Genomic DNA, 14,142 nt, shown 5'->3' with positions numbered 1-14,142 from the left:
GCCCCCGACTGTCCACGTCCCTTCTGTCCCTCCCTCCCGTGGCCGGCAGGAACGCAGGCGTGGGCCACGAGCCAGCTGGGGCTTCTGTTCTGACTTTTAACTTATGATAATGGGCCATTTTCAGCCCATAGATGTCCGCGGAAGGCGTGATTAACACCAGGGGTCCGGGCCAGAGAAATGCCACACTGCCGGGCTATAATTACATTACGGACTTCTTAGCCACACCAACGTAAACCTCCTCCCCGAAACCTCGGGGGGTGCACGATCTCTTGAGAACGCTTGCCCGCACGGTAGACCCAGACGACCCTCCCAGTGTTTCAGTTCCCCGTGACAGGGGATGATAGACACGGAGTGTTTCGAGTCAGAGGAAGAAAATCCTCACGTGAGCCTGGCTAATGCTTCTGAAGGGCTCCCCAGCTTCTGTCTCCATGGTGGTGACCTAATGGGATGAATGACTTCAGTCCTGCCATGTTCTGTTCCTGTGTGTTTGACTCAAGACAAACTGGGAGGCTTCTTTTTCTTTCTTCTTTTCTTTCTTTCTTTTTTTTTTTTTTTTAGTTTAGAAGATTAAATTTAACAGGATGACTTTGGTCAATAAAATAACATAGATTTCAGGTGAACGTTTCTATAGCATTTGAACTGTTGATTATGTTGTATACCCATCACCCAGTCAATAATCTGACGTTGCTCATCAGCTATTATACAGTGTGTCCGTAAAGTCATGGTGCACTTTTGACCGGTCACAGGAAAGCAACAAAAGATGATAGAAATGTGAAATCTGCACCAAATAAAAGGAAAACTCTCCCAGTTTCATACCTATTCAGTGCAGTTCTATGTGGGCTCACGCACAGATTTTTTAGGGCTCCTTAGGTAGCTATCCCGTGTAGCCTCTACAGACTCGTCACTGATGGATGGCCTACCAGAACGGGGTTTCTCCACCAAACTACTGGTTTCCTTCAACTGCTTATCCCACCGAGTCATGTGATTCCTATGTGGTGGCGCTTCGTTATAAATGCGCCGATATTCACGTTGCACTTTGGTCACGGATTCGAATTGAGCGAGCCACAGAACACACGGAACTTTCCTCTGTACCGTCCACATCTCGACTGGCTTGGCCGTGGGCTGCTCTGCTGTATACACGGTGTGACGTCATCATCTGCGCATGCGCACATGCTGCCACATCATCCCACAGAAACTGGGAGGGTTTTCCTTTTCTTTGGTGCAGATTTCACATTTCTATCATCTTCTGTTGCTTTCCTGTGAGTGGTCAGAAGTGCACCGTGACTTTACGGACACACTGTATATATGGCACGTCTGTCATTTGCAACCTGGCTGACTTAGAGACCCATCAGTAGCAGTGCTATACAGGGCTGGGCGAACAGAGGTATACGGTTGTTCCTGTGGACAATAATACAATAATAAAAATTATACAGTGGTCACCTGCGTCTTCTGCTCGCACAACTGTCCACCTACTTTGGCTCCACGTTGTCCAGTTGACCCTTGAACAATAATATTAGGGTTCGGGCTGCCAACCAGCCACACGGTCGCAAATGCAGGTGTCACTTAAGCCCGTCCTCATCACACATAGAGTCCCTGCTGTCCGCTGCCTGGTGGACAAAGTAGATTTTTTTTGAAATTCAGCCAGTTGAACTGTGAGGGTCAACTGCAAAAGAAATACAAACTCCGCGAGTAAGGGCAGCTGCCCAGTTCAAATGCGTGTTGTTCACGGGTCCAGGGTACTTGTATCGGGGAGCAGTCCGGTCCTAGGGTGTGTGCTATCTCGTCATTCTGATTTATTTACAGGCTAACTCCTTGTGATTTCTCTGGAGTCTGTCCAAGCCAAGTGTTCCCAGGCTTATAGAGTATCTTTCTGTCACCCGCACGGGAAGATAGTCTTATTTTCAGTAGACCGATGGCTGGCGAATAAAGAGTCCTCTTTAAGACAATGGGGAGAAAACGAGGGTTAGGAGAGGCAGCAGAGGAAATAGTTGGGTGACCATTCCGCAGGCTGGAGTCGTGTCACCTTGGGTAAGTTCCCTCTTCTTTTTTTTTTTAATTTATTTATTCATTTTTAGAGAGGAGAGAGACAGAGAGGGAGAGAGAAAAGAGAGAGACAGAGAGAGAGAAGGGGGGGGAGGAGCTGGAAGCATCCACTCCCATATGTGCCTTGACCAGGCAAGCCCAGGGTTTCGAACCGGCGACCTCAGCATTTCCAGGTCAACGCTTTATCCACTGCGCCACCACAGGTCAGGCCGTGTCTCTTTATTGTGTCGTCACAGAATACGATAAGGGTCTGAACTCTCGGGGTTGTTTGGAGAGGTCGGTCGGTTTATCTCGAACGTGGCTGACCTCACCGCCCTGCACAGCCCACCCTGTGGGGGTTGGTAGGTGTTTTCCCTGCTGGTTCCCACATCACGACGATGCGGACCTTTCCCACTCTCCGCCGTCGTCGTGGGAGGAGCAGCTCGGTCGGAAGTCAGGGCGTTGGAGTCCGAAGCCCCTAACGCCCACCCCGGTGCACCCCCTGCAGGGTCATCGATGGACGCGACCTGATGCCGCTGCTCCGGGGGACCACGCAGCGGTCGGAGCACGAGTTCCTCTTCCACTATTGCAACTTCTACCTGAACGCTGTGCGCTGGCGCCCGCGCAACAGTGAGTAGACCGGCGGGCGTGGCTCTGCCAGGCGGGCGTGGCTCTGTGGGGCGGGCGTGGCTCTGTGGGGCGGGCGTGGCTCTGCAGGGCGGGCGTGGCTCTGCAGGGTGGGCGTGGCTCTGCCGAGGCCGGGAGAGGGCTCCGAGGGGGTTGTGCTCGGCTTTGAGCTCCTGCTGCTCTCCTCTTCCTGCTGGACCCGTCGTTGTCCGGGTAGCACGTCCGCGGACCTTGGCGTCCACCCGTATCCGTGCCACTGACGGTTCCACCTTCGGGCAGGGGGGCTGCAGGTGCTCAGGCCGGGCACTGGGGTCCCTTCCTTCATGTCCCACCCTGTGCACGTCGGCGCCCAGGCCTTCCTGCTCTGAGTCTCAGCCCCTCCGCTCCACGCCCCGAGCTCCGTGCATGGCTGACTTGTGCTCGTAGCTTCCTCTACCTGGAAGGACTTTCTTTTTCTTTTTCTTTTTCTTTTTCCTGGCTAATGCTTACCAAGCTCTCATAAATGCCTGGCGGTCTGCCCACTCTCAGAGGCCTTTCCACCGCCCTGCTGGTCGGAGCCGTGACGCTGTAGCACTGGGATGTTTAGACCCTGTTCCTTCTCTTGAACCCCAGCAAAAAGGGCTCATGACTCAGCAGCCTGTATTTTGTCGTGAGTCCTGTGAATCCTGCGAGAGCAGTGGTTCTCAACCTTTCTAATGCCGTGACCCCGCAATACAGTTCCTCGTGTTGCGGTGACCCCCAAACCAAAAAATAACTTTGGTGGCTACTTCATAACTGTCATTTTGCTACAGTTATGATTCGGAATGTAAGTACCTGATATGCAGTATGTATTTTCCGATGGCTTTAGGCTTCCCACAGGTTGAGAACTGCTGTAGACTGAGACCTTGATCAGCACGTTCACGTGCTTGGGTGGTGGCCCCGTTTCCCACACCCAGTGCCCTCCAAGTGGCGTCCTGTCTCTGTGTGACGGCGTCTAGCCTGGCTTTTCCGAAACTGGTTTTAGGCTTGTGTTCTAGCAAGCCTGATGGTACGAATGGAAGCAGGTGGCAATCCTACCTGTAGCGATCGGTGCCTGCTACATTGTCACGTGTTTGAACTTGGCCCTACACTCGTGTTTCTGTCACTCAACTGCCGGGGAGGCTCTGGAAGGAGCGGAACTGTTTATTTGTGCAACTGTTGGATATTCTGGGGGTAGCTGTTGGTGTTGGACTTTCTATTCACTCTTCCCAGGTTAAATGAATCTCCCCTTTTTCTGTTGTGTTTGGGGGTTCAGCTTCTAGAGGCTAGACTCTCCGAAGATACCTGGTGAACCTCCCAACTGATGAGTTCTCCTTAGCGTCACAGTGAGGCTTACGCTGGCTTTTGCTGGCTTTCGCTGTAACCCCCTCCCATCTTTCTTAGTCAGTTCATCAAAGGCTTATGGAAGGAACACTCTTCACTATTTTTAACTTGGAAAATTGCAGCCTTTCCGTGATCCCCAGAAATCATAGCAGCTTTCCCCTACAAAGGTGCTGCTTTCAATATAGACAGCTGCCTTGGAATAGCAACCCCCCCCCACCCCAGGTCTAGACCTGCAAGGGGCCCGTTCACCTGTGTCCCTAATTTTAGACGTCCCAAGGAGTCCTGTTGGTTCTCTTCAATGAGTTGACAGCATTTCGGGGCCGAGCCATCTAATAATCAGGGCGTGTGCCCTGACTGCTTCTGTTGACACGGAGCCCGTGAGCCCTGTCGGGCGCTGCACTTCCGTGACGCTCTGGTGTTGACAGAGGCGTGGTAACCGTGTCCTGAACTTTGCAAAGTCCCATTTAAATAAAGCCAACCCCTCCTCCTCTACAGCCAGTTCGAGAAGCCGGAAGGAACGTTTCTGGATCGGGGGTGGGATAAACACATTACGTCGGGCAGTGGAGACACAAGGGACAGGAAGAGACGGAAATCAGGTGTAAGTATGAGAAATGAGCCCCCCGGTCCTGATAGACAAGTGGCCCAGGGTTAGAATTTGCTTCCTCGACAGACATTTCCTCGTATGCAGTTTCCAACGGTCTTCCTTCCGCCGCAAACCAGCAGCAAAAGGGGAGAAATCACAGGACATTAATGCCAGAGACGTTTGTGGGAGGGGAAGAGAGAGACAGAGAGGAAGGAGGGGAGGGGGGTGGAGAAGCAAATTGGCGCTTCTCCTATGTGCCCTGGTCAGGAATCGAACCCGGGTTCCCTGCATGCCAGGCCGACGCTCTACCGCTGAGCCAACCAGCCAGGGCCGGGTCCTGTCTTATTCGCCGGTCAGGTGACACGTGACACCCCGTTATGTTACAAGGGTCGCAGTGGCGGATTTGTGTTCGGTTATCTGGTATTTCCCGCACGTGTTCACCCACCCGTATCTATTGAGCAAGTCGGGGTTGCCACGCCCCGTGCTGACGTGGGCATCTGTCAGGGAGCCAAGGAAAGGTTTGCCTGGACTCGCAGAGAGGGCCTGAAGGCCCAGCCTCCCTGGCGATCTCTGCCTGGAACCGTCGTGCCGTGAGTCACGGCTGGACTTGCTTGCTGCTTGCCTCGTTGACCGCTCTGGGCGGCGGCCCACTGAGTGCAGCTGAGGGTGCAGGGACGCATAAGGGAAGGGTGACTCTCGTGGGCGTGGAGTCACCTGTCAGGGAGAGAACTCAAATGAATGAGCGCTTGTTGGGTGAGTCGTCCGGGGTCCTGTCCGGTCTGCTGTGCTCTGCTCAGGGATGGTCTGTCATCACCAGGCTGCATGGCGGGCGCTGTCTGTAATTCTCAGGGACATGGCCATGTGGGGGATGTTGCTGTCTGGCCTTTAAAGATTTCATTCGAAAAGGAAGGGGCAGTTTAGCATCAGGGTTGGAGCAGCAGGCGCCATACGTTGGAGCTGGCCACTGAGTGGTCAGGAGTCCAGCCAGCCGGCTTCATGCCATGGCTGACGTGAAGCCCGCCGCCCTGGGAGTGTTGACACCACGGCGATGGGCAGTCACAGACAGCAGACCCGGGCTCTCCTCCTCTCCTCGGAGGGCACTTGCTGTCCTGGTCCCAGTGGACCAGAGTGGACAGCAGACATGTATAAGTTTTAGTCCCCTTTTTTTTTTCTTTGTATTTTTCTGAAGGTGGAAACGGGGAGAGACAGTCAGACAGACTCCCGCATGCGCCCGACCGGGATCCACCCGGCATGCCCACCAGGGGCGACGCTCTGCCCACCAGGGGGTGATGTTCTGCCCCTCCGGGGTGTCGCTCTGTTACAACCAGAGCCGCTCTAGTGCCTGGGGCAGAGGCCAAGGAGCCATCCCCAGGGCCCGGGCCATCTTTGCTCCAATGGAGCCTCTGCTGCGGAAGGGGAAGAGAGAGACAGAGAGGAAGGAGAGGGGGAGGGGTGGAGAAGCAGATGGGCGCTTCTCCTGTGTGCCCTGGCCGGGAATTGAACCCAGGACTTCTGTGCGCCAGGCCGACGCTCTACCACTGAGCCAACCGGCCAGGGCCACTTTTAGTCCCCTTTTGTCCAGACTGCTTGAAAGCCTCCACATTACAAGTCCAGGCGTATTAAATACTTCTATTCCAAAAAGGTACAGCTAGAATTCTGTCCTGACCCTTTTATAACACAAATCCCTTAAACTGTTACGAACAATGTCTCCTCTGTCACTTCATGGTTCTGTAATTACAGTAATTCTACAATTTAGTTGCCCGAGCGAGTCGAATGACATAATTTCGCGATGACCCGATATCCTCGTTCTCCTGACGCGGGAACAGAATGCAGAGAAGCATTGTTGTAACGTAGATCATGTTCTCTCTCTTGTTTTGCATTAAAACGGCAATTTTGAGTTGGAATTGGCTCGTCCAGGTGTACCCCAAATTTGGGCTTTAGCTCTGGACGTACGAATCGCTGTTACAAAGGAGAAGCAGGCTCGCAGAGAGAGGAGAGACTGGCACCTGTCAGAGGGGAAGGGTGGACGAGGTGGAAGGATTTAGGGGAAAAAGCTCATAAAGCAGGCAGCAGTGTGGGGGTGACCAGGGGGAAAGGGGAAGGGAGAGGAACACAGAATACAAAATACAGGTGATGGGTTAGACCAGGGGTCCCCAAACTTTTTACACAGGGGGCCAGTTCACTGTCCCTCAGACCATTGGAGGGCCAGACTATAAAAAAAACTATGAACCAATCCCTATGCACACTGCACATATCTTATTTTAAAGTAAAAAAACAAAACAGGAACAAATACAATATTTAAAATAAGGAACAAGTAAATTTAAATCAACAAACTGACCAGTATTTCAATGGGAACTATGCTCCTCTCACTGACCACCAATGAAAAAGGTGCCCCTTCCGGAAGTGCAGCGGGGGCCGGATAACTGGCCTCGGGGGCTGCATGCGGCCCATGGGCTGTAGTTTGGGGACCCCTGGGTTAGACTCTTGTACACCTGACACCCATGTCATTGTATTCAGCAAGATCACCCCCCAATAAATTCCTTTAAAATGTTTTAACAATTAAAAAAAAAAGTCAGCAGAATGACAGCGTGGATTGTACAGATGAAATTTATCCTGGAAGGCAGGTAGGTACCTGGGTCTAGAACCTGCTGAGGATTCTCAAGCGGATGAATGTTTTCCACGAAAATAAACCCCCACGTAGAGGCGAGAGCCCGGGGAACCGTCCGGCCGTACAGAAATCCCCGGACCGTGGGTCGTCCTGTGACCCACGGGGCTCATAAACCCTGCTTCGTTTTCCATTCAGATGTGTTGGATACATGTTTTCTTGTGATTAAAAAAAAAAACCAAATTATTATTTTTTTAAAGTCACAAGAGAAAGCAGTACTAATAGAATTCATTGCAAAGGGCTGTGAATCACATGCACCTTTTTGTATTTTTCTGAAGCTGGAAACGGGGAGAGACAGTCAGATAGCCTCCCACATGCACCCGACGGGGATCCACCCAGCACGCCCTCCAGGGGCGATGCTCTGCCCACCAGGGGTCGATGCTCTGCCCCTCCGGGGCGTCGCTCTGCCCCTCCGGGGCGTCGCTCTGCCTCGACCAGAGCCACTCTAGCGCCTGGGGCAGAGGCCAAGGAGCCATCCCCAGCGCCCGGGCCATCTTTGCTCCAATGGAGCCTCGGCTGCGGGAGGGGAAGAGAGAGACAGAGAGGAAGGAGAGGGGGGTGGAGAAGCAAATGGGCGCTTCTCCTATGTGCCCTGGCCGGGAATTGAACCCAGGTCCCCCGCACACCAGGCCGACGCTCTACCGCTGAGCCAACCGGCCAGGGCCTCACATGCACCTTTTTAATAGACACCGTCTTTCTAAAAGCGGAGCCGTGTGAGGTTTACAATCACAGCAGCATTCGCAGGGGTAATGAAGGGAAAGGCTTGCTTTGCTCACTTGTGACCGCGTTCACTTGGTGACGGAATTAATTTCACCTCCAAAGCGTGTCCAGGAGAGGAGAGGAGGGGCCAGTCACAGAGGCGTGTGTCTCGCCGTTGACGGGCGCGGGAGGGGAGCGTTGCGCTTGTCTCTGGTCCTCGTGAGTGATTTCCAGGGGGTCTCCTCGGACGCCCCCTTCCTGGTCTGATGACCTGACGTCGGTCTAACGGGTTGGAAGTAGAACGTGGAGGTCAGCGGCTCACAGACATGGGCTGCGGTTCTTTTAAATTGACCCACTGTGCACCGTCCCGTCGCTCAGCCTACCTGAGGAGAGAGGTGCTCTAGCCCCCGTGTGACTCGACGTGAACCGTCTCAAGGATAGGATATAAGTCTGCAGGCTGCACTGTACTCTGGGAATAGCTCAGCAACCTGCTGTGTTCCCAGGAGCTTGTGCCTTTAATTCTTTAACTTGACTTCTCAGCCCCGTAGGGAGGGACAGCACAGGTACACAGACATGTGACATCGCAGGGATGACACAGACACCGGAACAACGAGGTCTGGTCTGGTGACATAATGGGGAAGCCTTTCCTTAAATTATAAAACTGGCCCTGGCCAGTTTGCTCAGTGGTAGAGCGTCGGCCTGGCGTGCAGGAGTCCCGGGTTCGATTCCCGGCCAGGGCACACAGGAGAAGCGCCTATCTGCTTCTTCACGCCCCCCCTCCTCCTTCCTCTCTGTCTCTCTCTTCCCCTCCCGCAGCCAAGGCTCCATTGGAGCAAAGTTGGCCCGGACGCTAGGGATGGCTCCATGGCCTCTGCCTCAAGTGCTAGAATGGCCCTGGTTGCAACAGAGCAACACCCCAGATGGGCAGAGCATCGCCCCCTGGTGGGCATGCCAGGAGGATCCCGGTCAGGTGCATGTGGCCATGACACACACAAATCATCAAAGGGATTTAAGTAGCGGTGTGTGAGGCTGCTAGTGGACAGCACGATGATTTGATGTTTAAAAAAGAAATCATAAGGATAACGGGAAAAGGGGCACTTGTCTTTTTTGTGTCTCACTCCAACACACTTGTGCACGCTGGTTGTCTGTCTTTATCTGCCACGATTTTCACACCCAGGCCACGGTTGTCAGACCTCTACCAGGACTGCCTGATTGGCGGTCAGCTCTGCAGAAAGTCACAGAGTATCGTGACGTACGATCTTCAAACCCCGAGGTCACTGGCTTGAGCATGGGGGTTGCCGGCTTGAGCCCAGGGTCGCTGGCTTGGAGCCCAAGGTCGCTGGCTTGAGCAAGGGGTCACTGGCTCAGCAGGGAATTCATCAATCATTTCATCATCGTTGGAAACATCCTTTTTCTAACGTGTTCGTATTTGGGGATTTTACGGAATACAGAACTTACATTTTCTTTTCTTTTTTTTTTATTTTATTTTTTCCTTTTTTGTACTTTTCTGAAGCTGGAAACAGGGAGAGACAGTCAGACAGACTCCTGCATGCACCCAACCGGGATCCACCCGGCATGCCCACCTGGGGGCGATGCTCTGCCCACCTGGGGCAATGCTCTGCCACTCCGGGGCGTTGCTATGCCATGACCAGAGCCACTCTAGCGCCTGGGGCAGAGGCCAAGGAGCCATCCCCAGCGCCCGGGCCATCTTTGCTCCAATGGAGCCTTGGCTGTGGGAGGGGAAGAGAGAGACAGAGAGGAAGGAGGGGGTGGGGGTGGAGAAGCAAATGGGTGCTTCTCCTGTGTGCCCTGGCCGGGAATCGAACCGGGGTCCCCCGCATGCCAGGCCGACGCTCTACCGCTGAGCCAACCAGCCAGGGCCCAGAACTTACATTTTCAAAACGGTTTACCCATCCCACTCTGGGGTCGGTGAATTGCCCTAATTTGGGATGTTTAACACCTCTGTGGACATACTACCGTCCAACTCCACTTTTCAATACTTTTTAGTAAGTGCACGGACTTCCGCAAGTCCGGTCACAAAGGTCATGGCCGTTCCCCCTTGGTGGTCCTTCCCTGTCCTCAGTCCCTGACGCACAGACGTGGGCGGGTTGCCTGTGTCCGGGCTGTCTCAGGGCGGAGCAAATAAAACGTTAAGTGAGGTTCCGTGTGCGTAAGACTGCTCTTGATGTCCGGGCATGCGTGTGCGTGTATCTGTGTGCGTGTGTGTGTATCTGAAGTTGCACGCCCATAATGGCGAGCCGACCTGTTTCTAGCGGAAACCCAGCCTGTCAGTTTAAGCTGTGGACGTTGGAGTACAGGAGAGGCACAGCTGGGGGCCACTAGGCTGCTGGTCACTGTGTATTTATGGTGTGCCCGCTCGATATTTCCAAGGGGGGCACGCTTATGGGGCTAAAGGGACAGTCTGGTTTGAGTTCGGTGCTGGCCCAAATAGGCTCTTTATCCTCTCCCCAGTACAGCATTAGGTAATAAATTAGAGACTGGGTGGGGGAAAGTGAGGAGGAGGAGAGAGAGAGAGAGAGAGAGAGAGAGAGAGAGAGAGAGAGAGAGAGGAAAAGAGAGAATATGAATGAATGAATCAGTGATCCAAAATCAGAAAGGAATATCTTGGTTATCATGTTCTTACTTTGCACCATAGCCCGACCAGGTGGTGGTGCAGTGGATAGAGTGTCAGCGTGGGATGCTGAGGTCCCAGGTTCAAAACCCCGAGGTCACTGGCTTGAGCGCAGACTTGCCAGCTTGAGCATGGGGGTTACCGGCTTGAGCCCAGGGTCGCTGGCTTGAGCCAGGGGTCACTGGCTCAGCTGGAGCCCCCTGGTCAAGTCTCATATGAGAAAGCAATCAATGAACTTCACTAAAGTGCCGCAACTGTGAGTTGATGCTTCTCTCTCTTCCTCTCTCTCTCTCTCTCTCTCTCTCTCTCTCTCAAACAAATAACACATAATAAGTGTGCCCTGGCTGCATCCTCAGCTCCGTCTGCATTCTCTGAGCAGGAATGCATGTTCCGCTGTTTCTCTTCAGACGCTTCCGCTTTCTGAAGCTTCCGCGAGAGAAACACACAGACCCCCTCCGTGACCGAGAGGTCGGGGGGGTGTTCTTTCTCCGTCCTCCTCCAAACTGGGGCCAGCGTGATTTCTGGGCGTGGCCTGCTGGGTGGCGACGCTCAACCCATGACCCTCCCCCCCCCCCACTTCTGTCCTTGTCGACCGCAGGCACGGCCGTCTGGAAAGCCTTTTTCTTCACGCCCAACTTCAGCCCCGAGGGCGCCAACGGCTGCTTCCCCACGCACGTGTGTTTCTGCCACAGCCACTTCGTCACCCGCCACGACCCGCCCCTGCTCTTCGACCTTTCCAGAGACCCCGGGGAGACGACCCCGCTGACGCCGAGCACCGAGCCGCGGTTCTGGGAAGTCCTGGAGGCCGTGCAGCAGGCCGTGGCACAGCACAGGCAGACCGTGCAGGACGTCCCCAACCAGCTGTCCCTGGGGAACATTCTCTGGAAGCCCTGGATGCAGATGTGCTGCTCCTCCTCCTCCCGGCTGTCCTGCCAGTGTCCCCCACAGAAGCCAGACGGAGGAGGGAGCGCTTAGCTGCTGTGTGTCTGGGGACACCAGGGACATCCTGGTGGGTGCTGCTCCTCCTCCTTCCGGCTGTCTTGCCAGTGTCCCCCACAGAAGCCGGACGGAGGAGGGAGCGCTTAGCTGCTGTGTGTCTGGGGACACCAGGGACGTGCTGGCGGCCGCTCCAGCTCCTTTGTGTGACAGAGACACAGGAGGAGCGTCCCTGGGCAAAGCCAAGTGCGGCCAGCACCTCGGACTGGGATCCAGTCTCTGCCCTGTCCCCCAGAGAGCCCCGCCAGGAGCCCCACCATGACCCCGTGGGAAAACAGTCAGTCAAGGTGACCAGCATGTAGAAAGACACGTTAGACGTTTGCCTTCTGTGATGGAAGTACACGCACCCGCGTGAATGCGTGAGGCGTGTGAAGGGGGGGTGTCCACCTCCAGTGCAAACAGGGTGGGGGTCCTCTGTCCACCCCGCAGCAGGTGCATGTGGGCAGCAGCTCAGCTGTCCTGGACCCCACGGGCCAACACAACACCGCAGCAGGGTGACCCAGCCGCGCCTCCCGTGGCATACAGAACGCAATTTGAACAAGCATTTGGCACACCGAACCTCCACAATTTGAGGATGCACACGGAACCCACCTCCTCACCACTCGTAGATGCTAAGTGTCCATGTGGGGACTGGAAGGCAATTATTATCAGTATTATTGAGAACACACACCATGTTTGAAAGGACGGGTGTGTTTGTGTACGATCAGTTCTCTTTCCTCGAGAAGGTGAAGATATTTAAAGCATGGAACTTGGTGGTGACGCTGGTTATTCAATCACTATCTAACCTTTTATTTTTCTTATGTAGTAACTAAAATCAGTGGACCCTCGCAGATAGATTCTTACTTGTCATGTGCCGCATTTTTTCATTCCGGACATTGCTGAAAATCTGTCGCGCTGTCTTTGAAAGTCATCTCATCGCACGGGGCGCTGGCCAGTTAACAACGTGTTAGGATGATTGCTGATACTGTCATACGACGACCATTGAAAGCCGCTGCTGTGAACTTTATATTTTAAGACGATCACGTTCGCTCCGAGTTTGAGATAACCCAGACGCCAATGGGATTTCAGACACTTGACGACGTGAGAATGTGTGTTGATTAAATAACTTGAAGCCTGTATATAGGTTATGGGATGACTTGTTTCACCTGTATGTCGTTAGGAGAAAATGAAGGATACATCTACCTTTCCAAGTAAAGGAGCTGTCGGAAAGTATTCGCCTCGAAGTAACTTGGACTGCCACTGTGTTTCAGAGCACTCAAGGGCCGGGATTATTTGCAATGACCATTTAACCTCCTGAAACTTTTCCTCGGAAAATACGTCGCGAAAATGGAATTATTTTGCTCAGGCGGGACCTCACTTTCTTTCTTTCTTTTTTTTTTTAATATATATTTTTACGAACTTTATTGGGGTGAAAGTGATAAAATCATGTAGGGTCTAATACAGTGGTTCTCAACCTTTCTAATGCCGTGACCCCGACTGGTTCAAGCGTGGCCCGGGCAATGAGGATAACTCAGTGGGTCTGAGCATTAGCCCCAGGTGCTAAAAATAGCTCAGTTGATTCAAGCATCAGCCCCAGACAGGTTGCCTGGTAGATCCCAGTTGGGATGCATGCGGGAGTCTGTCTCACTATCTCCTTTCTTCTCACTTAAAAAAAAATTAAGTTCCTCATATTGCGGTGACCCCAAACCAAAAAATAATTTTGGTGGCTACTTCATAACTGTAATTTTGCTACAGTTATGATTTGGAATATAAATACCTGATATGCATTATGTATTTTCCGATGGCCTTAGGCGACCCCGCCGGGGTCGTGACCCACAGGTTGAGAACCGCTGGTCTAATATATCATCTGTATAATGTACAGTGTGATCAGCACCCCAAGTCAGGTGTCCTCTCCTCACTGTTTATCCTCCCCTCCCCTCTCCTACCTCCCACACCCCTTTTCCCTCTGGTCCTCACCATACTGTTCTTTTTGCATCTGTGGTTTTCTTTGTTCTTGTTTTTTGTTTTTGTGTTTGTGTTTTATTTCTTGCTTAAGATCTAGCTTTAACCACTCTCCTTCAAAGACTGCATTGGTATTGATTCTTGAGTAATATAGCCAAATGTTAATGGTTTTGAAGGCTTTAAACTTCCCCCCACCCTTTTTTTTTAATTTAACCTTTATACTCCAAACATTTCAACAGCGACAGACAGGCGTTATTGCGCAAGCTCAGACGCCCTGCGGGAAACGTGAAGTCGCACCCTGCACCTCGACATGGTTAAGGGTCCACGGAACAGATCTGGCATTGTCCTGAGGGACACGGACACTGAAGAGAAGAAACCGGAAACACGGACTGCATTGCTTTGGCGTCTTAAGCATGTTGTGTGCCTTTTGAGTTTGTCTGGTCAAGGTTCCTTAACCGCTGGCTGTCACGGTAATGTGAAGGTAAAATAAAGTCCCCTTGGCAAGAAGGAACTCCATGCTCTCGTGTTCTGGTTTCTCAAACAAACAGTCCGCAGTCTCGTGTTTGCTACACTGTGTGACGGAGAAGACCAGTACTGGTTCAGGAATAGTTACGGAGTCTCTAAGGCTCACAGGGT

General features: G+C 53.0%; 1 protein-coding gene across 14 annotated transcripts in view; it reads left to right on the top strand.

The window, feature by feature from the left end:
* STS (steroid sulfatase) overlaps window positions 1–14,012 on the top strand; it is a 138,301-nt gene extending 124,289 nt beyond the window's left edge. For all 14 annotated transcript variants that reach the window (XM_066250191.1, XM_066250196.1, XM_066250186.1 and 11 more), the window contains 2 exons: window positions 2,531–2,652; window positions 11,168–14,012. In XM_066250191.1, the coding sequence (XP_066106288.1) occupies window positions 2,531–2,652; window positions 11,168–11,544 (499 nt within the window). In that variant the 3' untranslated portion in view covers window positions 11,545–14,012. The remainder of the gene's footprint in view (window positions 1–2,530; window positions 2,653–11,167) is intronic.
* Window positions 14,013–14,142: the final 130 nt, after the last annotated feature.

This window comes from Saccopteryx bilineata, chromosome X (assembly GCF_036850765.1).
Source record: "Saccopteryx bilineata isolate mSacBil1 chromosome X, mSacBil1_pri_phased_curated, whole genome shotgun sequence".
Taxonomy (NCBI): Eukaryota; Metazoa; Chordata; class Mammalia; order Chiroptera; family Emballonuridae; genus Saccopteryx; species Saccopteryx bilineata.
The sequence above is the reverse complement of the archived record's forward strand: the minus strand, read 5'-3'. Positions and strand labels throughout refer to the sequence as shown.